The sequence below is a fragment of the Amphibalanus amphitrite genome, unplaced genomic scaffold (assembly GCF_019059575.1).
Source record: "Amphibalanus amphitrite isolate SeventyFive unplaced genomic scaffold, NRLGWU_Aamphi_draft 001402F_arrow, whole genome shotgun sequence".
In the NCBI taxonomy this organism is placed as follows: Eukaryota; Metazoa; Arthropoda; class Thecostraca; order Balanomorpha; family Balanidae; genus Amphibalanus; species Amphibalanus amphitrite.
The window spans coordinates 129669-157076 of NW_024882895.1; the positions used below are offsets into that span (position 1 = coordinate 129669).

The 27408-nt window shown below is 53.3% G+C and overlaps 1 protein-coding gene across 1 annotated transcript; it reads right to left on the reverse strand.

The window, feature by feature from the left end:
- On the reverse strand, positions 1 to 26648 carry LOC122372803 (collagen alpha-1(I) chain-like). Its single transcript, XM_043350395.1, has 8 exons — positions 26384 to 26648; positions 8093 to 8228; positions 7434 to 7576; positions 7026 to 7146; positions 6640 to 6780; positions 3403 to 5159; positions 2793 to 3120; positions 1 to 19 (listed from the first exon to the last, which is right to left on the reverse strand). The coding sequence occupies exons 1-8, from the start codon at positions 26442 to 26444 to the stop codon at positions 1 to 3; spliced, it is 2706 nt and encodes a 901-aa protein (XP_043206330.1). The 5' UTR covers positions 26445 to 26648.
- Between the last annotated feature and the right edge of the window lie 760 nt (positions 26649 to 27408).

Genomic DNA, 27408 nt, shown 5'->3' on the forward strand with positions numbered 1-27408 from the left:
TCAGGCAGTGAGGAGAGGGCTGCAGAGAAGAGAGACATTGGCCGTGAGTAGGCGAGGCACTGCAGAGAGCTAGTCTTTTCCAGCGGCCGAAGTATAGGCGATAAGTGAGAGTGAATGGAAGAGGGTCCGGAGACGGATTTTTCGCCTTGGGGTTTTCACATTCGACACAAACAGGGATAGGATTTACTGTGTAACAGCTCGACCTCGGCTGTGGGCTGCGGCAGCTGAGCTGTGGAGAGGAGCTGAGAGCTGGAGAGCCGCTGAGAGCTGTGGCAGCTCGGACTGATCAGCAATCGGTTTAGTTGTAGCCGTACGCCAGGTCAGAGTGTGTTAGCTGGGGAGTTTTGTTAGCTAATTTGAACACTATTGACTTTCAAGAGTGGGTTTGATTGATGTCATTTTACCTCTTGAAACAGGGGACTTATGTACAAATGGTAGGTATGCGGGTAGTGAAGTGTTGACTGTTTAAAGCGAGTGGTTTTATCATGTGAATGACCTGGCATTGACCATTTGCGCTGTAAATGCGTTCATAGATATAATCGCAGCTGTCGTTCATACATTTGTTCCATCCGTCGGTCGAAACTGTGGGTATGTCTTCGACGGAATATTCAATACACCTTCGCATAATTGTTATATATTTTAACCCGCACTCGACTGGGAATTTTTATGTGAAGAACATCAATGAAGGACCTCAAATTGCAGATAGTTTCTACAGCCATATACCGACAGTCCTATATAGGTATAGGACTCGACAGCACCTTATCGTTTGTCTTTATAGTCTAACCGTTTTTAGGTAGGTGGTTACTTTGAAACTCAAATGCATAAGCGTAAGATTGTTAGAAAAAGTCAAACAACATTGTCTCATAAGCATGTATTAATGACAAATGGGTTACGTGCAAGGTAGGTTGTAGGTACCGTTACATACAAAATTGCTTATGTTCGCCGTAATGCACGTCGCGTCAATAAGTGACATCATCAAATCATTACCTATAATGACAAACACAAATGTCAGCTTATTATACTCCTTGATTTACAATACGTCATTAATGCCCATAATCATCAATCATTATTCCCTAAGCTAAACGTTAAAGCAGTACGCCACAACGGCAAACGTTTGATCATCGCATCCGGGGAACCAGTATCAGTGGAGGCAGCCGTTCGGCACTGGTTACTGAGTACCGGTGTCCAGTGGAGGCAGCCGCTCGGGACGGATTGGTTACTGAGTACCGGTGTCAGTGGAGGCAGCCGTTCGGGACTGGTTACTGAGTACCGGTGTCCAGTGGAGGCAGCCGCTCGGGACGGATTGGTTACTGAGTACCGGTGTCCAGTGGAGGCAGCCGCTCGGGACGGATTGGTTACTGAGTACCGGTGTCCAGTGGAGGCAGCCGCTCGGGACGGATTGGTTACTGAGTACCGGTGTCCAGTGGAGGCAGCCGCTCAGGACTGGTTACTGAGTACCGGTGTCAGTGGAGGCAGCCGCTCGGGACTGCAGTTACTGAGTACCAGTGTCCAGTGGAGGCAGCCGCTCGGGACTGCAGTGTTACTGAGACCAGTGCCGGTCAGGCAGAGCCAGCCGCTGCTGGTTCAGATCCAAACGCCGGGCGGCCCTGGCTCAGAGACCAATGCCCGACCATCCCACGGACTGACGATGTGGAGTCCGAAGGCCAGGGGCCAGTGGAGGACGGGCCGCCCTGGAGAAACTGAGCGCGATAACGGCACATACCGCCTGTCCGCGTACAAAGGCCGCCAGTCAGAGCGAATGCGGCAGCGGCGTCATGGTACGCGGCCCGGAAAAATCAGTGGCAAAGTCGCGCGCCTCTCGTCAGTTTGGGTTCAAAGCCCAGAACTGCACAGAGTGCAGCAGAACGGGACAAAAAGACGGGCCGGACAGCGGGCGCCACCAGCTCGACACTGCTGCCGCAAATAAAACAAAATGTTCAGCGAAAGTTCAGAAGCTTTGAGTTCAGCGACATCAAGCACTTGGAACACCAGATCGCATCATCATATTTAGAGCGTTTGAAATGATATTCCACCAGTGTAATGCCAAGATAACCAGTTTTTTCTTTTTCCTTTTCGACATCATTGTTTCGACAGTACGGTTACGTCATTTGACAAATTCATGCGCCTTGATTCGTACCTAAGGAATGTTGAAAATGTCACGTGAACAGGATGCTCGCCTTACCAAGGGCAGTGTGGTATTTGTGTGCTGCTTGTGCGAAATGTGCTCCCGAGGGAGCAGCCACGGCGCCAACTGTCACCTTCCGACCGGCAGCAGGAGCATGTCTTACTCTACTCATCTGTAGAGGAGCGTTATGTCAGCTGTCCGGCCATCCACGTACTCCCCTGCAGCTATCGTCCTGTTCCAGCTGCCTTCACCGCTGCTGCCTCTACATACCAGCAGTGGGCCCATCCAGCCCCCCCCCCCCTTAACCACCCGAGCCCCCTCAGCAGGCCCAGCGGAGCAGGCTGGCCGCCGCCAGGAGCAGCAGCAGGCCGCGGCCGGGCAGCGAGCCCCTGCCCCTCAGTAGGCCCCCCAGCGGAGCAGGCTCCCCGGCTCAGCAGGCCCAGCGGAGCAGGCTGGCCGCCGCCAGGAGCAGCAGCAGGCCGCGGCCGGGCAGCGGGCCCCCCTCAGCAGACCCAGCGGAGCAGGCTGGCCGCCGCCAGCGGGCCCCTCCCCGGCTCAGCAGGCCCAGCGGAGCAGGCTGGCCGCCGCCAGGAGCAGCAGCAGGCCGCGGCCGGGCAGCGGCGCGCCGCCGGCGCTGTCGGAGCGGCGCCGCTCGGCCCTGGCGTACCTGTCCTCCAGCGAGTTGGAGACCACCCAGACGGGCGTGGAGGACTGCGGCTGGAACCAGCCCCGGTACGCCGTGGTGCTGGCCGCCGGAGGAGGCGGCGACGGCGACGGCCGCGGGCCGATCGGGGAGCCGCGCGACGGGCCCTGGGAGCCGTCACGAGCCGGGCTACGGGCCGGGTCACCGGACTGGTCATTGGCCGGGCTGCGGAATGGGTCACCGGACTGGTCATTGGAAGACTCGCGGAATGGGCCACCGGACTGGTCATTGGAGGACTCGCGGAATGGGTCACGAGACTCAGTTTGAGTCGGGTCGCGGACTGAGTCATGAGCTGGCTCAGGGACCGAGTCGCGGGTCTGGTCACGGAGTGTGTTTTGAATTGTGTTGTGGAAGTTGTCACGGGCCAGATCAATGACAGGGTCACGGGAGGAGTCGCCGGCGGGACCGCGGGATGGGCTAGGATTACGAACTGGATCCGGAGGAGAACCCATCGATGAATCAATGCCAGAGAAGTCCTTGGCAGCGGTATTCACAATCGGAGTGAAGCCATTTTCGAGGTCGACTGGGTGATTGCTGCTTTGAGCTCTGTCCTTTGCGGCAGCCGCAGCCGCACTGGATCGGTCTGCAGAGGAGGGCTGGAGCGGGCGCTCCGGGCCGGGTGCCTCGCCGATCCCCGGCGGCCGGGCCTGCCGGGCCGTGCCGGCAGACCCCGGCGCCGCCGGATCTCTGGGCTGCCCGGCCGCGGGAGTGCCCGATGGCACGCCCTCACTGCTGCCGGGACCGGGGAGCCGCCGCCCGCCGTCCCCCATCCGGGCGGCGCGGTCCCGAGCGCGGGCCGCTGCCACCGACAGGCCTCCCGCGGTGTCTGCAGGAGGGGGTGCGGCCCCGCCGGCGAGGTTGACAGTCTCGGTCCGCTCGGCTGTGGTGTGGTACTCCACCCGACTGGTGCGGCCCACCTGCAGCGGGAACTGGCGGTCACTGCCGGGACTGCGCTCGGAGCCCGTCTGCGACCGGGCCGGCCCGGCGGCCTGACTGACCGGGGAGTCCGGTGCCGCCAACGGCTGTCCCGGCCACGACTGCGGGCCGCGCGCCGGCTCCGGGTCCGTCCCACCCCGCCGGGGGTCCGTCCTGTCCCACTGCGAGTCCGTCCCACCCTGCTGGGGGTCCGTCCCGTCCCTGCGCCAGGCAGGGCCGTCCCGCCGGGGGTCCGTCCCGTCCCACTGCGAGTCCGTCCCACCCCGCTGGGGGTCCGTCCCACCCTGCTGGGGGTCCGTCCCGTCCCTGCGCCAGGCAGGGCCGTCCCGCCGGGCCGGCCGGTCTATGCGGTCCGTGAAGGCGGGCCGGCCACGGGCCGCCAGCGTACCGGCCGGCAGCAGCCGACTCCAGCCGTCTGGCGAGGACACGGACACTGCCGGCGCGCCGGCGACCCCGACCGGGTCCGGCAGGCGCCGACCGCCGACCCCGACCGGGTCGGACAGGCGCCGACCGCCGACCCCGACCGGGTCCGGCAGGCGCCGACCGCCGACCTCGACCGGGTTGGACAGGCGCCGACCGCCGACCTCAGCGCGCAGGGCCTCCCGGACGGGCCCGGCCGGCTGGTCAGGCCGGTCGGGAATGATGTACGGCCTCTCGGGACCGCCCAGCCGCCGGTCGGGTCCCTCCGGCCGCTGGCCCACGCCGGCCTGCATCAGCTCCTCGTGCTCCTGGCGGGGAGCGAACTCGGTCCACTGTCCGGCGGAGAGCGGCGCGCGCGGTCCCGCCGCGGTCCGGTCCCCCGGTCCGGCGGCGGCCCCGGTCCTCTCCTGGATGCGCAGCAGCTGGCCGTGCTCCTGGTGCTCGGCTCCGGTCGGAGCCCGCGCCGGCTCCCCGCGGGCCAGCCGGGGAGCGTCGGCCGAGGGCCGGCCGCCGTGGCGCTCCATCTCGTCCACGGCCACTGGGGTTATCTGGCGCCGGCCGGGTGCGGGCCGCTGGCGGTCGTCAGTCCGCTCCAGACCGAGCTCCGAGTCCACACGCTCCCAGTGGTAGTCAGCCGAGTGCTCGCTGCCAAAGTCCGAAGGTCCTTGCTCGTAGTCGGAACGCTCTTGAAAATAGTCTGAGCGCTCGGGGCCATAGATGGCGTACTCTGTACTGAAGCCGGAGCGTTCCTGGTCATAACTTGTGCGTTCCTGACTGTAGTTGGGATGGCGTTCTTCTGTAGGGAAGTCGCGCTGTTTGCTATGGTGCTCAGGATGGTCCCGGACCAAGTCGGGCCATCTCAGACCGTACCGAGGACCGTCCGAGTCTGCGTGACGCCAGTCTGCGCCATTATCGCCGCGAATCGACTGCCACCCTCCCTGGCTGCCGGCCTCGTCACAGGAGTCCAGGGTGAACCTGCAGAAACAGGGCGAGGTCAATCCATTGGTCAAAGGCAGTTGACGTTATTACTAAACTAGGTGAATTGTAAGCTATAGGAAGAGCCTACTTACACTAAAAATATGCATTTGCCTTCGCTCTATTTATATACAGCTCTACGTAATCGTCTTAGATGTACAGACGTCTAAAGTGGACCTTCTTTATGTGCCTCCTTACTGCACGTCATGGCAGGTCTCTGTAGAAAGTATGTTACTTCTCACTTCTCACCTATTTTCTATTGAGTACAATTCAGGTCGTTAATAGGCGGTTTGGGAACACCCGGCATGTGTCCAGTGCCTGCCATACTATGCTCTTTGTCCGGTGTCCACCGCATGCAGTATTGTTACCCGCGAGTGTGTGTTTTTACCGAGTGGCCCTCTGACCCGTCCGGCCGGAGCCTGGACCGGCGCGGCGCGTCAAAGGTCGCCCGATAGGAGATACGGCCGACGCGCTGCGTTTGCGAAATAGGACCAACAACACGTAACGAGCGGCCGTGCGATTTTGCAACGGAGCTCTGGCGTCCCCGGAACTGGCGCATTTGTTTTTGCCCAGATGAGATAACGCTTCCGAATAATAGCGTCCCTCTAGTCGGCGGTGTAGTAACAGTCCGACGGATACAACAAATATCTGCAGCAGCCGTCGCCGTCGGGCGGTACACGAGCGGAAGGGCCGGCGCTTTAATGACAGGCTAATTAAAGGAAATAGTTCACTTTTTAACATGGGTTTTGAACTGGAATAGCAGTTCCGTAGCTTGGGCTGAGACGAGCATAAATCAGGAGCTTTTACAGCCCAACGATCACCCTAGGCAAAGATATTCTATTTCTCGTCCCGAAAAAGGTGTCTTGCGTTGAGGATGTGTGCCTTGCATATATTTCCATCCAGTATGAAAAGAGCATGGGTCCCGAAAATTCTTCAGAAACTAGAGAAATTATCTACGAGAACTCTAGAGAAATTCTCGTACTGATCAATTAGGACATTCAGGGGAACATTATCAGATCGAGCAGATCGCCCAAATGCCGGTGGCTGCGATAATTTCTCTGTTTCTGAAGAATTTTCGGGACCCATGCTCTTTTCATACTGGATCGCGTGTGCCTTACAGAAACTGAAAAGTTCTTCCTATATCAAAATATAGAAAAAAAATATTTTGTTATAAAAAGGTTTTATTTTCTTTGCTGATTATTTTGAACATAAAAAATAATAAATCGTTGCAAAAAAAAAATAATTTCGTGAAAGTGAACTATTTCCTTTAAGATTACAGACCACGATACTGCGCGGTGCCAGCGCAGCGGGCCGTGGCGACTCACAGACCGCTGTGGCACAGTACGGGCCGTAGAGACTCACAGGCTGCTGTGGCGCAGTACGGGCCGTACCATCTCACAGACTGCTGAGTGCTGTGGCGCAGTACGGGCCGTAGCGACTCACAGGCTGCTGTGGCACAGTACGGGCCGGAGGGACTCACAGGCTGCTGTGGCACTTGTGCACGAAGACCTGCAGGCCGTTGTCGAGGAAGGTGTTGACGAACATGGTGAGCCGGTTGCCGGAGGGCTTGTCGGCGCAGCCCGGGTCGGCCGCCACGCAGGAGCGGAACCGCAGGTACCGGCTGCAGGGGGCGGAACGAGGGGGGGGGGGGGTCAGGACCGTGCTTCTGCCCTGACCGTTTACCTTATAACCATATACGCCTGCTCCTTATAAAAGGTTTGGGAAAGTTAAGCATACAGGCGTTCGGCCACGTTATTTGACAGACGGGCAGATGGGAGCGCCCCTATATAAGGTGCTAACTGTAACTGGTAACCGGGTCCAGACGCGCAGACCGCCGCTCCGGCTGGCGTCATCCGGTTCCCTCACCAGCAAACGTCCGAGTCGGGTGCTGCGTTGATGACAGCGTCCGCCATCTTTGTATAGTCCTCGCCGCAGCGGCTCTTGTCCATCGTCATCTTCTGGATGCACGGTGCGTGCTCCAGATACTCTGCGGAAGTTGACAGGTGCAAATAATACATCTATTCAAAGATACGAGGTAACAGTTACTTACTTTCAACTCTGGGGTGCGACGGCATAATGCGTCAGTGAGTAGGAAGCGATGATAATTTAGACGCGGTATAAACACATAAACCTTCCGCACCGATAGGGCATGTCGCTTGACGATCGCACCTCGGAAAATGGTTACTTATCCATTAACAATTGACGTAAGTCGTTAGCGCGTTTTACGAATCAGACTGTGTCAGACTCTGCGACCTGCGTCCGCTGGGGGCTGACCTTTGCTGTAGTCGGGGTCGCTGCACATCTTGTGGACGCTCTTGACGGCCGTCTGGACGGCGCCGTTGAAGGCCAGCTTCTGCTGCCGCGAGTAGCCGGACATGACGAACTTGTTGATGCAGTCCACGAACAGGCGCCAGTTGCTGCGACACGAGCGGGCCGGGTAAGAAGAGAGGGTAAGAACAGGACACGACACGAGCCGACGAAGGTACCTATACACAGGGAGAGATAAAAAAAAACAGTCGTGGGCGGAGCATAGTGTCCTGATGTATGAAAGCCTCTATCCGGGATGGAAAAATATTACGAGTCAATGACAAGTGTCACAAATATTTGAGTGACAATCAGGTCTTGAAACGGCTATTTCCCAAATATGGTTGAAATTCTTCCACGCATTCACAAACAATCGCGAAAAATTAGGGTCTCAAGGGGTATGGCGCCAACAGTAAGTTATCTTATCTGCCCGGTGAACATATGCAGCCATCAGTATCTTTCTGGTCCGTGGATAATATACCTATATAGATAATGGATAACAGTGAGCTGTGCACCCAATTAGCGTCCCTTTGTGTGTCTGTGGAGCACCCAGAGGCTGTCGGTGGCCGCGCCGTCCGCGCTGTCGGCTGTCGGTGGCCGCGCCGTCCGCGCCGCCCTCCCCCACTCACCGACAGACGGTGGCCAGCTCCTCGTGGGTGGCCGGCACCACCATCCGGGTCTCCGTCACCAGTGGCTGCGCCAGCTGCTGGCAGTGCTCCAGGTGAGCGGCTCCGCCGGACGCCGCCGCCGCCGTCACAGGCCCGCCTGCCGGTCACAGCGGGTCACAGCACCGGTCAAACCGGGGCGCACCAGGGCACACCGGGTGGCAACAGGATCACAGGCGTCAGTCACACCGGATCACACCGGATCACACCGGGTCACACCGGGTCACACGGGTCACACTGGTCACACCGGGTCACACGGGTCACATCACCAGTCACACTGGTCACAACACATGTCACACAGGTCACACTGGTCACACCGGGTCACAACACCGGTCATACGGGCCACAACGGCTCGCAACAGGGTCACAACAGGGTCACTCGAGGTCAGCAAACGTCACGGGGGCGTTTGCTGGTCGGGGCGCGACCCAAGCAACACACAACCTACGTCCGGTCATACGAGGTCATACGAAGCTGCAAGGTCATACGGGTTCATGAAGGTCTTATCAGCCTAAGCTCATATGGACGCTGGACAATGGATGCGCGGGACCATGCGGCGTGAAATAGCCTACTGAGAAGCATCCACAAGACATAGTGGATGGTTCTGCGGCGATTCACATGAGCTCGCCATGGGTCATGTGAGGTCACAAGGGCTCGTGGAAGGCTGCTTGTGATGATGGACGGCCTGAGCCGCATGGAATAGCTCGCGGAGCTTCACCGTAATATCCGTTTGTCCGTTGCTGGCATTTGGTGCCCGGTCTCACTTTATCTACGCAGTAGGCAATTGCGTGTTGTTTATATGTTTCAGTATGTGCAGTACTGTATACCATATCTTTCCCCGCGTTCGATGTCTCTCGGACGACGAAGATTCTACGTCGTCCGGCCAATCACGTTTCGTAACTGCAGCCGAGCCCCCGCTAACCTTGAACGGGACGTAGAATCTTCGTCGTCCGAGAGACATCGAACGCGGGGTTAATCTGCTGTAGACCACGTCCCCATCAATATTTTTTCCCACCGGTCGTTCTCTCCCTGCGTCACAGCGCGTCACAGGGACTCCTATGAGTCCGATATACGTCCCGTATGAGGGGAATGTGTGTCCTGCTGCCCCGTCCCTACTGCCCGGGGTGCTGTCCCACCCCACGCCGTCCCGTAGGGTCGCTGGGGGGAAGGGGGAGGGGCGCTGGGGGGGAGGGGGAGGGGCGCTGGTAGGTGCGCTGGGAGTGTCCCGTTAGCGGGTCGGCGCGCCGCGGCCGCGGTGGCACAGGGGCGAACATGGCGCACCGCAGCGCAGAGCGGCGTGCTGCGGCGCACAGCCGCGCGCCACCCCCTAATTCGGCGACCGCTTCCGGTGTCAGCGGCCGCGCCCGCAGCCACCCCGGCCCCGCCCCGAATCAGTGGCACCGGCCCGCCCCGAATCAGTGGCACCGGCCCGCCTCGATTCAGTGGGGTCGGCCGGGCCCGCCCCGCGCGCCCGGCCCGGCCCGGTCCGGCATACGTAATAGGTATGAGTATTTTGGCTACTCACTTTCCGTCAAGCTGGATTTTGGTGACCTTGCGGAATGCTTCACACCGCAGTTGCTTTGTGAAGCTATAGCTGCTAAAAAGTGAAGTATGTGCATAGTCTTTGCCTATCGCCTATACATACATGCATGCCATTTCAGTTCCAGCCGTAAGCGGCTCTAACACTTCAACCTACTCACCGTTTGGCTCTGTAATAGTATGTGTTCGGTCGTTCCGTCCCTTCCCGTCCCCGTCCCGTCCCGTCCTACTCCGTCCCGTCTCGTCCCACCCCGTCCCGTCCCCGTCCCGTCCCACCCCGCCGGTCCCGTCCCGTCCCGTCCCGTCCCTGTCCCCGGATCCCGTCCCACCGGATGGTATGAGCGAAGGGAGGTGGGTGACCATGCAGCTCGACAGAGCGTGGTCAGAAGCCGGATCCACCCCTCAGTGGAGGTCACAGGTCAGCCCTACACAATACAGGATGATGCCAAAAATGACCGCTAGGCCACAGGGTGTCGAGGTAGCCAGTTGCTTCCGGGGTTCGTGTATTAGTGTGCTGTGCTATTGTGCTAAGGCGTCTGTTGACGCAAACGCTGAAGGATCAGCCACATATGACATATTAGTGAGCTGTATACCTACATTTGATGATTATTATTCAGCAATTCACTTATCAACAAGGAATTACCAAAGCGGCATTGGCATTGCCGGAACCGTGAAAAATGATTGGTTTTTGATGTAGAACAATGCGGAACGGACATAGTGAAGTGGCTCAGAAGAGAAGTTCAAATTGGTAATCATTTCCCAGGTAAGTACCTGTATATCGAATAGTGTAATATTGATCTTATTCCAATGTCGCTTAGACGCATACACAATGTATGTATGTACATTGCTGCGGTCGAACATCCTTAAACACCAACCTGTCCAAACAAACAAAAGACGGCTTCGAATATGGGCATATGCGTTAACCCTCGCATGTGTGCGGCGTTTGCCAGCTTCTAATGTGTAGGGGGGGGGGTCGGTTGGACCCCCCCCCTTGCCGTTTGGCCCCTGATCGAGCTAGAGCTTCGCGGAAAAAACGAGTGTGTTGCCCGTCACGAGAGGAAGCCGATGATACCCAATTTTAAGGTCCTAGGTCATTGGTTGACCTTCCAGGTCAGGTCAATGACCCAAAGTCGGGAAAATCGGGACCTGTTAGAAAATCGTAAAGTGTGGCTGCTAAGGGGGTTTTCGGGGTGCTGATCACGAATATCGTGTTAGTTTTGATCGCAGATGATGTCTTTAAGCATTTAGACCAGGTCGGGTCAGGTCAGGTCAGGTCAACCAGTAGGCGTCGTGACGGGTATTCGTAGTACGTGTCAACCGCCTCTGACAGCTTCGTAACATGTTACGAAGGCACCAAAACTACTTCGTTAATGTTCAAATGGTTGCTAAATTCGAATTCAGCTCCAAAAACTAGCCTACAAACATGTACAGCTCGAAAAAGTGAACCGAGGTCACCCGAGGTCACCAAAGGTCAATGACCTGACCTGACCTTCAGGTGACCTTGACACCCACCCTAATGCATGGAAGCAACATCAAATCACATGTTTGAACGTTTGAAACCACGAAAAGCTTGCAAACGCGCGGCTAATGCGAGCCGACATACGCAGAATCGCGATTCCGGCCAAACATGGTCTCGGAAAAGAGGTCACAGGTCAAAGGTCATTTGGGTCAGGGTCATGAAATTTTCAGGGTAGGTGTAAAATTGATCAATGTGAGGGTACTGAAAGTTTCGTTGCGATCGGCCGCTTTTTACGCGAGTTATTCGCGAAAAACCATGGGGGGGTCCATCCGACCCCCCTACACATGCGAGGGTTCTATGTTTCCGTTTGCTTTGGACTGTATTTCAGTGTTTACTAACTACATCCACTGACAACCAGACATGTGCATGGATCCGAGTGATGGATCTATGATCTCAGTGGATCTCGAGGCACATTGCAGGTTCTGATCTATGATCCCACCGCATCCGGCGTGGAAAATTTATCCTGGACCTATGATCTCACAGGATCTGACGATAAAACAAGAACATGGATCTATGATCTGAGTGGATCCCACCATGCACAACATTTGAAACCAGGTTTCCAAGTGTTTCAATGTCAATAAGTGCCATAAAATCCGTGTTATCACATAAAATCACTAAATAAGAACGTTTTTGAGTTGCAGCGAGTTATATTTTGGGATTTCTGTGTTGACCAAAAATAAATTAGGATCTATGATCCCACTGGATCTCAAGCAAAATACTAGACTCGGATCTATGATCCCTGCGGACCTCTCGATAAATTAAAGAGCTGGATCTATGATCCCGACGGATCCGAGATCAGGATCCGTGGGATCAGATCCCAGATCCATTTTGTCGGATCCATGCACATGTCTGCTGACAACTACTAAGCGTAGGGGAAATTGCGTCATCCGTTCATATATCTAACGACCTATTGTATTAAAGGGACTATCCCACCTTCTAAAATGTTGTTAAAACCAGTTAAATTGTGCCCGAATTTATAGATTGGATGACCAGGAACACGGTTCTGGCATCTATTTTTCATTAAATATCTTAGGCTTCCCATATTCCAAACACAAACTTTCAAATATGTGACGTCACAGCCCAAAATTACCTCCCTCCCCAGGCCACATTACTGTCATAAAGCTGATTCTTTTTACTCTGTAGGCACCACAACAAAGTTCAGACCAAGTTTTAAGCGATTTTTCAACGAACAAACCCATTTAAATCAGAATGACTAAACGAGGTGACGTCACACTAACGGTCGCTCCATGTTGAAGATAGGGCCTTGTACACTCCCCTACTAAGTGATGTTCGCCCCCCGACGGCCCAGCGTTTGACTGGAGCGGTAGACTGCGCCGTCTCACACCCAGGCTCAGCGGCACAGCACATCCCTCTGGCCTCAACGGTAGACTGTGCCGCCTCACACCCACGCTCAGCGGCACAGTATATCTCTCTGGCCTCACACTCGCTACAGACGCGTTTGACCGGGTCAGGGACGCGCCGCGCTGGTTGCCTTATCGCTCACAGTCACATATCTGTGGCTAGGGGGCCTGCTGCGAATCGCTGGTCTTTCTGTGTCGACTCGAATATGATGCTTGTAAGTGGTCACGATCGCATTTAGCTCAGTAAGATTAGTTATAGCAATTTATATCGTTTATTTTCTCCCGGGTGGGGTGGGGGGGGGGGGTGTTTGCCCACACTTGCCAATGTTTGTGTGTGTCTGTAACGGAAACTGCGGCGCACAGCGACGCAAAACTTGGCACAAGTTATGAATTTCGTATCGTGTCTGGAATTGTTGACACCTGGTCACATCATAAAGTCAGGTCAAAATGTTCCTCTTTTTAGCGATGGCACCCGGATACAGGTGAATAATGGCACACCGAATCACAAAATTCCACTCTTGACCCATTTTATGCCCCTGAAGTCATCTCACATCATGATACGTCTCCGTAACCCTCGCCGGCACGGGGGGAACTGAATGCACCCGCCACCCCCCCCCCCCCCACCCAAGGCTTCAAGCGAATAACTCGCGTAAAAAGCAGCCGATTGCGACAAAGCTTTCAGTACCCTCGCATTGATCAATTTCACATCTACCCTGAAAATTTCATGACCCTGACCAAAATGACCGTTGACATGTGACTACTTTCCGAGGCCATGTTTGGCCGGAAGCGCGATTCGGCGTATGTCGGCTCGCATTAGCCGCGCGTTTGCAAGCTTTTCGTGGTTTCAAACGTTCATACATGTGATTTGGTGCTGCTCCCATGCAATAGGGTGGATGGCAATGTCACCTGAAGGTCAGGCCAGGTCAGGTCATTGATCTTTGGTGACCTCGGTTCACTTTTTCGAGTTTTACATGTTTCTATGCTGGTTTTTGGAGATGAATTCGAATTTAGAAAGCATTTGAACATTTACTAAGTAGTTTTGGTGCCTTCGTAACATGTTACGAAGTTGTCAGAGGCGGTTGACAGGTACTACGAATATCCGTCACGACCCCTACTGGTTGACCTGACCTGACCTGACCTGACCTGGTCTAAATGCTTACAGACATCATCTGTGATCAAAAGTATAACACGATATTCGTGATCAGCATCCCCCCCCAAAAAAAACCATAGCAGCGACACTCAACCAATGACCTAGAGCCTTAAAATTGGGCATCATCGGCTTTCTCTCGTCACGGGCAACACGCTCGTTTTTTAAGCGACGCTCTAGCTCGATCAGGGGCCAAACGGCAAGGGGGGTCCAACCGACCCCCCCCCCTACACTTTAGAAGCTGGCAAACGCCGGACACATGCGAGGGTTAAAATGGGATATAATCGGTTTCCTCTCGTGAGGGGCAACACGTTTGTTTTTTCCATAAAGCTCTAGCTTGATCAGGGGCGAAACGCGAGTGGGGTTGTACCCCCCCCCCCCTCCCCTTGTGCCGTCGAAGGACGCAAAATGGCCTGTGCCGGCGATGGTTAACAGTTTTTGACAATGTCTTTAGATAACACATGATAGAACGCTGAAAAACACCGATGCGTTCAGCTCAATGATAGGAATCGAATGATAGGCACAACATGACCTTTTCTATGAGCTTGACCTGAGATCATTTTTGTAAATTAAATTTCAATGTATGGTTCATTTGACGCGTCTTCACGAAAGAAACGCGATCCCGGTTAAATCAACGTAATAAAAGCATGACGCCATAGGTTATTACAGAAAAACTATCCGCAAAACGTCAAATTTTGAAAGTTTTTGCCCTCTGGAGTATAAACCATTTACTCTAGGTCCAATCTGAGAAAATACACACAAAAAAACTCAAAGAGCTATTCAATGCGCTCTTCTACGGCGCTGTGCTCTAACAGCTCCAGACTTGACTTATGCGCCGCTTGTGAGAAGTTGTCAAAATGGGGAACCAGAATTCGTGATAATTTTAATGCTGGTGACCTGCAGTGACCTTAGCGATAATCTGATGGAATAATAACCCATGAAAAATCCAACAGTGGGCTATAGATTGCTTTTTACTGCGTCTTTTTCTTTTTTGCTTTCTTACCTTCCGAGATAACCATGCGTGGTCAAATACTTGTGTTGCCCCCTCCCTCACCCCCCACCATGGTAACGTTGGCTGAGAGGCCCACCTGTCAATTGCTCGGGATTCACCGACCACCGGCGCCACGCAACCACTCGACCGTTTTCTCCGAAGCGCCAGTGAACAACCTCGCGACCCACGTTCTCCCCTGCCTCGCAGACAAGCTGTGGCTGAGCCCTCACCTCGAACTGGTCACATGACTGACCTCGCCCGAGGCTCGCCAAGTGACCAAAGCGCAGACTGGGCGCCGCGGTGCCATGGGGTCGCCACCTATCAGAACAACAGTTTCACTGCGATAACACTCGAAAACCACCACAGGTCCGTGACGCTGTGGTTAGAAGGTGGGCTTGTAATTGAGAGGCGGTGCGTTCGGATCCTGCGGACGTCGTAACTTTTCTGCAGAAAGGAGATCCGTGCCATTGAACTCATAGCTGGCTGTATGAACTCATAGTTTCCTGTATGTCGTTGCATGACTTACCTGTTAACGCGTAGCATTACTTGAAATTATCTACTAGTGTGTATAGAAAGGAAGCATATTGCAGCGACTTCATTAGATAAAGCCCAGTTACTTATGTCTGCAGAGAGATGTCATCAAGGATGCTGAGTGGTGTCAAGGCATGCCGCCAACACCTCCGCACGTTCCACCATTTACACAGGCTTTGGCCTGCAATTGCAAACTGTAATTGATACCTACGCTGTCATCCCACAGCCGTTAGTTATAGGTCGTGGGCCCCGGACCTGGCTCCGCCTTGTGTTTACAGTGTCAAGTCATTTACCACCGGTCGGCCGGTCACGTGACTGACCTAGCCCGAGGCTTGGCCGGGTGACAGAAATGCGGGCCGCGTGCTGACTGGTCGTTTCGCTGAGTTCGATGCACCTCCACGGGCGTAAAACGCTGGGCTGCGCGGGCCTACGAGGGTGTGCCGCAGCGGCAGAGATCGTACCGATAGTGGGATGGGAACGTCCCGATAGGACAGCCCGTCCTGCCGCTCAAACGGTCACCCCGGAAATGATGTAATCGAATGAGGAGTTTCCGTCACCTGCACCGGTCGTGTGGTGGGGTGACCGCCGTCTGGAAAGGGAAACATGAGGAGCATGATGACTTCGTCCCGAGGAGGACAAGAATTAATTTAATGCCGCGCTAGGAAAAACAAGTTCCCAACAAAAGCAATCACCCCAGCGTGGCCCGAACACACAACCCTCCAATCTATAGTCCAGCACCCTGCTGCTACGCCACGGAATACGCACAGACCAAGGCACAGACTCCCAATTTGAAAGTAGATAAGTTTGTCGGAAGCCGCGGAGGTGTATCAATTGTGGGCGAAACGATCAGTCGGCACGCGGCCCGCACTCTGGTCAGACAGCCGGGGCTCGGGCTAGGTCAGTCACGTGACCGACCGACTGGTGGTGAAGGACTCCACACTGTAAACACAGGCGGAGCCAGATCCGGGAGCCAAGGATGTAACTAACGGCCGTGGGGTCAGGGGTGCCAGATTATGTGTGACAGGTAGGGCCTTGGCCTACAGTTTACAAATGCAGGCTTAAGTGAAAATGGTCCTTGTTATTGCATTGGTGCAACGAGCAGAGATGTTGGCGGCACCTTTGACACCATTTACGTAACATTTAGGAAATGACATGTCTATGCAGTTGTAAATATCTGGGATCTAAGTAGGTATGCAAGTCGCTGCAATAGGTATGATTTTCTATTCTTGATAATTAAAATAAATGCAACGCATAAACACTAAACAGCACGCAACGATAAACACGAAGCTATTAACCAACCAGCTGTCAAGTTACAATAGCACAGATCTCCTTTCTGTAGAAAAGCAAAGACTCCCGCGCGATCCGAACACACGACAATTCAAAGGCCAGCCCGACGCCATACCACAGCGCCACGGATCCGCGGGCTGACCCGGCCCGGCCGGCTGCAGTGTCGATAGGTCGCGACCCTATGGCACCGCACCGCCCAGCCTGCGCTTGGGTCACTTGACCAAGCCTCGGGCGAGGTAAGTCATGTGACCGGTTCGAAGTGAGGGAACCCACACAGAATCCAGTAGTGAGTGAGATACGGAGCCCCGGGGCATAACCACGTGCCTGTAGTTAGGGACTTGAACCACCACCAGGGTCCCGAGGGCCGAAGTTTATACGCGGACAATATAACTAAAGTTTTTTATAGTCTATATTACCTATAAAGTTTATATAGTTATCCTACAAAGCTGCACTTATTTGTGGGCGAGTGGCTGCTGGCGGTGGTGGGTCTCGTGATGATTTATGATTGATGCGTTTTATAAGCAATTAAATAAATAATCAGGATACAAGAGACGGGCCAACACAGAAGTGAGAGCAGACTTTGGGTTTGTTGCTTTTCTCACTCTTTTTTTTTAGCGGGATAGCCGGGTTGTTTTCCATTGCCGCGCAGTTCCTTTCAAGCGCTGACGGATTTGTTCAGCCGCAGCTTGGCTACGGGCAGGGGAGAACGAAGGTCGCGAGGTCGTTCACTGGCGCTTCGGAGAAAACAGCTGAGTGCAGTGGTTGCGTGGCGCCGGTGGTCAGCGAATCCCAGCATCTGACAGAACCAAGGAGCTGTTCGTGACCGTTTCTCTCACTCTCTCTCTAGACCAATGTCAACGGCCAGATATTTCGACCATTGTGTCAAGGCCACAGGTAGGGTTCGCTAACGAACCACCACGGAGGGTTTTTGAGAATATAGAGATAATATTCTGATAATATTGATGTGAAATATTGCCATGAATGGGCTGCAAAGTGCCGACATGGACCACAGCCCAATCTAGCCGTCAAGGTATTCCATATTCTTCATAAAATAGTTACAATAAACACAGTTATAGCACAGTTATAATGAGCCTTGTATTAGGCATACTATAAGAAAGGGAGAAGGAAAATTAGGAAGGATATTTCGAATAAGTATGAGAGTGGTTCAGATGTTCAGAGATTCTGAGGGCAAGGCAGAAGGATGCCGTGTTTTGAAGCTGCACCGGCAGTTTTGTAGCCTATCCGGATGAGATGAACGGCATGGCATCGCTCTGGCACGGTTCGTCGGAAAGTCAAATCATTCACAAAAGAAACGACATATACCATTCGATAGCTGACGGTGGGACGATGCCATAAATGTGTTTTTATCGAAATCGTTTGATGGCCTTTTTCAAAAATTGTGTTTTTGTAAAAACGTAATAATTCTTTATTCAACCAGCTGTCCAGGACATTCTTAAAAACATATGCATGTTTGTTTCGTTTTCCAGTGAAAGCTGAATGCCAAAGAAACAATATGTAGCAATAAAATATCCTCAAATATTAATATGCGCTTCTCACAGCCGGCAACAGGGCGCAATCACACAACTGAACGTCACGATGGATCAAAGTCATCCACACAGACGGCGTGAAATGACCCTTATCGACTCGCCGACCCACCGCTACACAATGATGCAAATGGGGTTCACGACTCACGAGTGGCCATAAATGCCGAAAAGGCCCAAATTTCAAGTTCACCTTATCGAATAAATCGCAAAATGGCCAGTCGGGCAAATGTTTGGAGTGTCTGAAAAACATGATTTTCATGTTTTTGTCAAAACCGACCTCGTGTATGATTGTCAGAAGTCGTGAAATTTTCTATGTCGTAAAATGACTGTCAGATACTCGCAACTTCAAACGCCGCTAGCGTGCGTTCATTTCATACAAATGGCAAAAAAAAATATATATATGGCAATGATCCACAAAGTCTTCTGCTTTTAATGCAGGGTCACAAAAAGCCGTATTTCTTTTGGTTTGGCGTTTATCTAACTATTTGTCATCATATTGCAATCGCAGTTTTTTATTTATAAATATTTGCTTTCGTTTCACCTACAGCAGTTCACACAGTGTGAGCCCGTTAGTGCACCATACCATAGCATTCCCTAATCATTTCTAAGCCGTACTGTGAAAGAATGAAGGCGCTAGCACAGGGCTGACCGGCGCTACTAAAGTTTTCGTCCGTTGCGGTCGGGTGCCGCGGCGCGGTGGTCGGCCCGGGCGGCCGCGCCGCGCGGGCGGGCGGCCACAGCGGGGTTTCGTCGGTGCATCCCTCTGCTGTTCCTAAACGAAGTGTCCTAGGGCCTCGCGACAAAATCCAACGGATTGCTCTTGACAAGATCTCGCGAGTGAGCATATTCCTTTTGAGTTAAGGTCAATATTTGACCCACTTATAGCAGGTCAAAGTTAAACGTCTGTCGAAATTGCAATCCGCGGTGAAAGCAATCCGCCCCGACTGCGACACCCGACCGCAACGGACAAAAACTTCAATAGCGTCGGTCTGCCCTGTGCTAGCGCCTTAATTCTTTCACGGTGTGACTTAGAAATGGTTAGGGAATGCTATGGTATGGTGCACTAACGGGCACACACTGTGTAGACTGCTGTAGGTGAAACGAAAGCAAATATTTTTTAGTAAAACCTGCGATTGCAACATGATGACAAATGATTCGATGACCGCCAAACCAAAACAGATGCGGCTTTTTGTGACCCCGCGTGAGAAGCAGCAGGCCTTAGGAATCATTGTAATGCATAATTGTTTGCAGTTTGTATTAAATGAACGCACGCTAGCGGCGTTTGAACTTGAAAGTATCTGACAGTCATTTTACGACATAGAAAATGTCACGACTTCTGACAATCATACACGAGGCCGGTTTTGACAAAAACATGAAAACTATGTGATTCAGATGCGATATTTACTTGGTTAGCCATATAGTGATTTACTCGGTTTGGTAAACTTGACTTTTTTGGTATTTATAGCCACTCGTCAACCCCATTTGCATCACTGTGCGCTAGGTCCGCCTGACCGGCCACGGAATACGTTCGAGTCTCGTCCTACTAAACAAGTGTCATATTTGTTTGTTAAACGATCCATATCACTATCAAAGTTTTTCAGGATACCGGTGAAGAAAGTTCATTCTTCTGCTAGATTGACTTACAACATGCTTTAACTTACATTTTCTTATACAGGCTTTGCTCCGTCCCGCTGCGCTCAATGCCCGCGCGGGGAAAGTTAGCGGGGTTTCACTGTCAGAGGTTGTACCAGTGACAACTGTTTGGCCCTGTGACCGGTCGAAGGTTACCCCGCCCCGCCGGGCGCTACCCCCACTTCTGACCAGTTGAAGCCGATACAGCCTCTGACAGCTCAGCGCGGCCAACTCTTCTTGTATGGGCATAGCTGAGTTGAGCAAAGTAGACAAAAACAAATGCAAATTCATACATGATGTGAAAATGACAGAGCAATGAAGCTTCCTCTCAGGTATCCTGAACAGCTTAAGTACCGACTTGAATTGTTAAACTAGCAAAAATGACGTCTGTTTAGTAGGGCGACAGCCGAACGTCTCTTCTGTGGCCCGTCAGACAGCTGAGAGCGCCGGGTCTGCGCGTCGATAAGGGTCATTTGACGCCTTTGTGTGGCTTACTTTGATCCGTCGTGACACTGAGTTGTGTGATTGCGCCTTGTTGCCGGCTGTGAGAGACACATCTTAATATTTCAGAATACTTTTTCGCTACATATTGTTCTTTTGGCATTCAGCTTTCACTGGTAATCGAAAAAAACATGACTATGATTTAAAGATTGTCCTGGACAGCTCGTTGAATAAAATAAAAAATTTTTACGATTTTACAAAAACGCAATTTCTTAAAAAGGCCATCGAACGATTTCTATATAAAATACTGTTTTGGAATCAGCTCACCGTCAGCTTTCGAACGGTATATTTCGTTTCTTTGGTGGATGAAATGACTTTCCGACGAGCCGTGCTGGTTCAACCGCTAACGCATTCCACCTATAAAAATAAAACCAGCATAACGCCTTTTGGGGCGACTAACGGAGCGAGCGAGAGGGTGGGCCTTGCACGTGCGAAATCGCGAAGGGTATCTCCAACTGACTTGTGCACAGCACCCTACTAACCGGTCTCTAGCGATGTGCCAAATTTGAGCACAATCGGCCCAGCCGTTCTCGAGATCTGGAAGCGGCACCCTGCACGTGCGGACATGCAAAATGGGCCCCAACTGACTTTTGCACGGCACCCTGCTAACCGGTCCCTAACCGCGTACCAAATTTGAGCGCAATCGGTCCAGCCGTTCTCGAGATCTGGAATCGACCCCTGCACGTGCGCACGTGCAGCAGCACCCCAACTGTGGCACATGCAAAGGCATTGCCTTGTGGGTGCCTACCTACATGCCAAGTTTCAGCGCAATCGGCCCAGTAGTTACCGAGATATTGCAATTGTTACAAAACTGACACCTCTTCGTTTTGCACGTGCCACGTGCATAAGGGGTCACCCACATGCATCGGAAATAGTCCAATACTTGGTAGAAGGAATGAAACTACCCTACAAAAATTACCGCATGTAAATCGGTCAAGTGGTTGCTGAGATATAAGCATCGCAAAAGCGTGACCACGGCCGGCCGGCCGCTCATACTCAGAAATGTCCGTTATTCTACGTAAGACTTCGCTCGCTCCGTAATGAGTGGTAAGGCGGCCAGCGCAGCGCGGCGCGTCCCTGACCCAGCCCAACGCGTCTGTGCCGAGCGTGAGGCCAGAGGGGTATACTGTACCGCTGAACCTGGGTGTGAGGCGGCGCAGTCTACCGCTCCAGTCAAACGCTGGGCCGTCGGGGGGCGAACATCACTTAGTAGGTGAGTGTACAGTCACCAGCACTTGCTACTAATCACCTCGTTTTTGTTCAGCAGTTTGAAGACCGATCAATTCTCAGTCGAGCAAGATGCGTCAAACGATCGGTTTGGTCCTCTGATTTTCGAATATCTAACTTGTTTTTGTATATTCGAAGCATTTTGGGATGAGGAGCCAAAAAACCTCTTTTCTGCCCTAAAGTGTGCCCCAAGAAGTCGTAGAACCTAGCCCCGCCTCTGATCCACAGACCACTAGTGCCATCTCTTGTCAGCCGAACAAACCGCAGAAGTAAATAATGTCACGTGACTTTTGCACACGCTACAATTACTACGCAGCTGTAGTGGGGGAAGCGGGGCGGAGGCGTGGAGAGGGACGCGATCGGTCGGCTGGGGTCAGGTCGCCGAGGTCAGAGGTCATCCGCTGGAGGGTATTTGGGCGGTTGAGCCGTGTGGGCTTCGGCCTGCGGAGTGGGGAGCGCCTGGACCTGTCTGGAAACAAGTTCTACAACGCTGTGGCAGTCGAGAATATTGTGAGGAAAGGAGAGAGAGGGAGAGAGAGGGAGAGAGAAAGAGGGAGAGAGAGGGAGGGAGAGAGGGAGAGAGAGAGGGGGGAGAGAGAGGGAGAGAGAGATAGAGAGAGAGAGAGGGAGAGAGATAGAGAGAGAGAGGGAGAGAGATAGAGATAGAGAGGGAGAGAGAGGGAGAGAGGGAGAAATAGAGAGAGGGAGAGAGAGAGAGAGGGAGAGAGATAGAGAGAGAGAGAGGGAGAAAGATAGAGAGAGAGGGAGAGATATAGAGATGGAGAGGGAGAGAGAGAGGGACAGAGGGAGAGATAGAGAGGGAGGGAGAGAGAGAGAGAGAGAGGGAGGGAGGGAGAGAGAGAGAGAGAGAGAGAGAGAGAGAGAGAGAGAGAGAGAGAGAGAGAGAGAGAGAGAGAGAGAGAGAGAGAGAGAGGAAGAGATAGAGAGCGAGAGGTAGACAGATAGAGAGAGAGGGAGAGACCTATTTTACATCCTAGGTCATCTAATGTCAGGAAAGATCATGAGCGATTGTTTATACTGCAATTTTAAATGCATACGCTAGATTCGTGTTCAAAGCATATTCTAAGCTCTAGATCCAATGTATAAAAAGGCATATGAAAAGACATCTAATGTGCTCATATCATCATTACAGATCAGCTGATGAGCAGCATGGTTCTTTCACGAAAAGTGCGCCTCGGATGTGAAAAAATAAGACGTGAAATTGTAATAACACACTTAACCAAAATTTATTGAAGGATTCGAATTGAGATGGGTGCAAAATGATCTTTTTTTATAAATTTAGTCCGAACCTTTTGATGGGAAGGATTCACAAGGACAGAGCCACCGCTAAGCGAACCTTTTTGCGATGACCCTGCCCTCTACCCTCCGATCGCGCAATTCCGTTTCTATGGCAGAATTTAGAGTCCAAAGTTTAACGTGCGCACAAAGCCGCGCACGGCCGGTCCCCTCGCTGACTTCGCCTGGCTACGGCCTGCCACCAACCGCAACCATACCTGTCAGGAGGCCCATAAATGTCGAGCGCCCGTCGCGCTTCGAACCCGGACTGTCATAACCGGGAACGCGTGCTCTCACCACGCGGAGTCCAACGCTCTAACCAACTGAGCTACGGGACCGGCTTTAGGTTAGATCTGACCCAAGATCTAACCTAAAAACGACCCAAAGCCTTCCTTCATTGTCCGAAAACCGCCGACAGCTGATAGCTCAATGACACTAGAGCCGTGCATAAGGAGGCGTGAAAACACTCTCCTCATCTCGATCTATTACAAGAGGACCATGTCATGGCTTGAGAAAGGTGTTCTCAAAATAAATGACACAGTATGAGTGAATAAATAATCCGCGCCTCCTTGGGCTATTGGCGGACTCTACCACCTGATGGGGTGGTGCAGCCGTTTCGCCCTCCACCTGAGATCTCGGAAAGTTACCGATCGATTTTGAAAATTCAAAGAGCGTTCGATAGCCCCACCAGGGAACTACCTTGTTACCAGGTTTCGTTGACCTAGGTGCAACCCATGACGTCACAAGTCAGGTCAAAGGTAGCGTTTTTCACCGATTTAGTCTAAGGAATGCGTTACAGTCAGTTAACACATCAAATAAAAGGCATGCTATCGAAAAACATCGATGGAGCGTTGGTTGCCTAATACATATGTTGCCTAAAGTGGTCACTGATGCCAGGTCAGGTCACAGAGGTCAGGTCACTAGGGGTCAAAATATGAACCCAACTATGCTAGGGTCGTGTGATGTGATACATGTCCCCCCCCCCCCCCAACGAGGCTCGAGGGCGAGGCTTTCAGTTGCTGCTCTCACAGAACTCTTGGTTATATTACAACGCAGTGGAATTGCAAGTGGCGATATAAGCTTCCTGCCAGCGCCGGACCAGAGTTCAAACATTCAGGCTGAATTTTAACATTAAACTTTACAATTTTCAAACCGTTGAGCTTTTTAGAAGCTGCATGAACTGTTCAGCTCCTTTTTTGGTCCATCACAGCGGGCTTGTATGTCATTTGTCAACCAAAATCGAATTAATTTTTTTATTGGGTCTGGTTACCTCGCCTACTTCTTGACTGAATCGTTTATTAGCTTTTGATTGGGCACTGCCCACGTTGTCTGTCTATGACACGAGTAGAGGCTGCTGACATCGTTTGTCGCGATTAGATAATAATACCAAATACCAATCCAAGTCCCAGTGGCTGCTCGATCGCAATTTTCCTGGGCCCTGGCCCACCTCTCCAGCCAGGCTAGACTGCTCGGCACAGCCGTCGCCTCAGTGCCTCGGGCGGTGACCCGTTCAAAGGGGCTCACAATTCGTATGGTGCCGTGGCTCTCAAACCAACACAGAGCAGTGAGACGCACAGGCTCACTTTCCATATAAGGCGAACGGCTGATTCTGGCGGCGGGGCTTCATTCATGCTAAGGCGCCCAATCACAGCGCCGCATTTCAGTTAGTGTCGGGCGCAAAAGCTACTATGCTCCGCCCCTCCATCACGTGACCCTGCCCTCACGTGGCCTCAGTCACGTGGTATTTCCACTTCTTGGCGCATGGCGGCGCTAGTCTCGCAGGGGCGGAGGTAGCTTGCTCCCCCGCCGTCCGGGGGTGATGGGTAGCAACTGCTGGTGACTGTACAAGGCCCATTTTCAAATGAAGGGAACGAATTTCTTCAACACCAAGAGGCCGCGGGGGTTGCAACCTAGATAGATAGTGGTTTCTGAACCTCGCCGCAAACTTGGCTATCTCAACTCAAACCCCATGTTAAAAGTGGGATAGTCCCTTTAACTCGACTGCAGGCCGCGCCAGTCCCGACCCGCCCGCTGTTAGGGGCAGGCCGCGGCGGGCTACAATGACACGGCCGTGACGGCTGTCACAGTGACGTGCCGCCCCTCCAGGCCAGCTGGGACAGCTCACCACCGTCCCACCGCCGTCCCATCACTATCCCCCCGAGTCGCCCCACCACCGTCCCATCGCCGACCCGACCAGCTGGGACAGCTCACCGCCGTCCCATCACTGTCCCATCCGAGTCGTCCCACCACCGTCCCATCCACCGCCCCGACCAGCTGGGACAGCTCACCGCCGTCCCATCACCGTCCCATCACCGCCCCACCGCCGCCCCGACCAGTGTCGACTCGACTGCCCCAGTGTCGCCCTGGTGGGCCGATATGCGCCACGTGGGCTCACTGTAGGTCACCTGATTATCAGGACAGGTTAAATAGACGACGACGCCGGTAATCACTGCATGATGACTTCGCTGAAGGCGGCCCAAATTTTCAAATGAGCTTTCAATCGTGAATTTATGGCTTTCATTGAAATGCTGTACGCCAAATGCATGCCACATACACGTCAAAACAAATGTTATTTTGCAAAATGTAACGACAAGAGATGGCTCGATGGCTCGTTTGGTTTTTACAGTTAGAGTCCATAAAGTCTGGTTCAAACCGTCTGGGCTCACACGGCCAGAGTCCATACGGTTCGAGTCCAATACAGTCTGAATCCATGCAGTCTGTCTCCATACAGACTCGGTTCATACAGGCTTGCTGCATATAAACTCGACCCATACAATCTGGTCGATAGAGTCTGATCCATACAGTCCAGTCCATACATAGTCTCGGCCCATGCAGACCGTCCATTACTCCATACAGACTCGGTCCATGCATACAGACTGGGCTCGTACGATCTGCGTTTGATACGATCTGTGCGCAGCGTGCATACGGTCTGGGGACCATACGGTCTGGAGACCGTGCGGTCCGGAGACCGTGCGGCCCGCGAGGTCGGATGGTCTCCCCTCACGCCACGGCTCCGCCGCATGGTTTCCGCAGCGTGTCGTCTCACTAACGGAGCCGCATACAGAGCCAGTCACCCGGCCATCCGACGCGGTACCTATATGTAGTTTCCCGAACACCCGCTGGCACAGCCGCTAAAACCCATCTTACGGTATTTGGTCGCGGCCGAAGGGTGCCGGAAGTGGAACTGGCAACATACGCAATCTGGAGCGCGCAGCGAGACGAGACGCTATTCACCAGGCGCTGAACGTGTCACGGAAATCACCTAGTTATTCACTACCGGTCCACCCCTAAAATACGGGCGGAGAATGTATGTAAGAGCAGGCTGGGTACCTATTATTGACCGATCTTAAAACTTCATACATGGTCATTCAAGATACCAATAGCTATGTACATTGCACATACATATATTTGTGTAAAATATTTCAATTGACCTTTTTACAGTCCTGTTTAGGGTCCTGTAAGTGTAAGCTACATATAGGCATTCATTTCTCTCGCGAGATATGGTTTGATGTTAAAGTCGGTAGTTGCAGGGGCAAGAAATTTCCGTGAGATGAGTCGACTCCTGAACGATAATGAACACAAATTATCAGAACATCACTTTCGAAAGGGCTCCACGCCGCGCCCTTTAACGACAACAGAACAGGCATGTGACCCCATGGGCGACGTTGTTGGCAGGCACTCACCAATGACCAGGAGCAGCAGTGACGTCCACAGGGCGCCGACGGCTGTTCTAAGCGGCGCCATCTCCGAACTGTCCTCTCCCACCGGCGGACAGGCCGAGCGTCCAGTGTCCGCAGGATGTCCGCACCGTGTCCGCTGGGTGTCCGCTGGGCAGCGCGCCGCTCCAACCCCGCTCACCTCGGGTCGTCGTTCAGCGGAGCGCCGCGGGTGACTGTGCCGGCGTCACCGGCGGCGGCGGACGTCATCCGACCGGCCGCAGCCCGCGGCTACGCCCGGCTGACCCCGCCGCGCCCGGCGCGCCGCGTGCAACAAGGGCGCGCGCCGGCCGGCGGCGGCCACCAGCCGTGCCCCTCTGCGCCGGCCGGCCAGCGCCGGAAGGGGTAGGTCGTGTCCGGCAGCCCCGGCCAGCGCGGCGTCCGCGAATGGCTTTGTTTGGATGCACCGGTCTGTCGTCGTCCGCATACAGGGGTCATGGCGGCTCAGCGGGCCGTGGCGATGGATTACATATCGTGGCCTTGATGTTCGACTTTACCAGACATCACATGTGGAGAGACGGCAGGTGCTGAAAGCCTGAAAGACTTTGATGGCACGCGCACGGTCCAACAGGCCTAAGGTCTTCCGAAACACCCGTGATCTCTGCCACACTCAGCTAAACTCTCGAGGCTTGGCAGTTGAACTCAGATTGCATCTGAGCACACATTTGGTCTCAGACCTAAGCGAAAGAGCTTAAACGTACTATTGAATGTTCTCGCTCTTTTTTTTCTCACAGGCCATGAGCCGATTTGTTAACCCTCGCATGTGTAGGGGGGTCGGATGGACCCCCCATGGTTTTTCGCGAATACCTCGCGTAAAAAGCGGCCAATCGCAACGAAACTTTCAGTACCTTCGTATTGATCAATTTTACACCTACCCTGAAAATTTTATGACCCTGACCCAAATGACCTTTGACCTGTGACCTCTGTTCCGAAACCATGTTTGGCCGGAATCGCGATTCCGCGTATGTCGGCTTGCATTAGCCGCGCGTTTG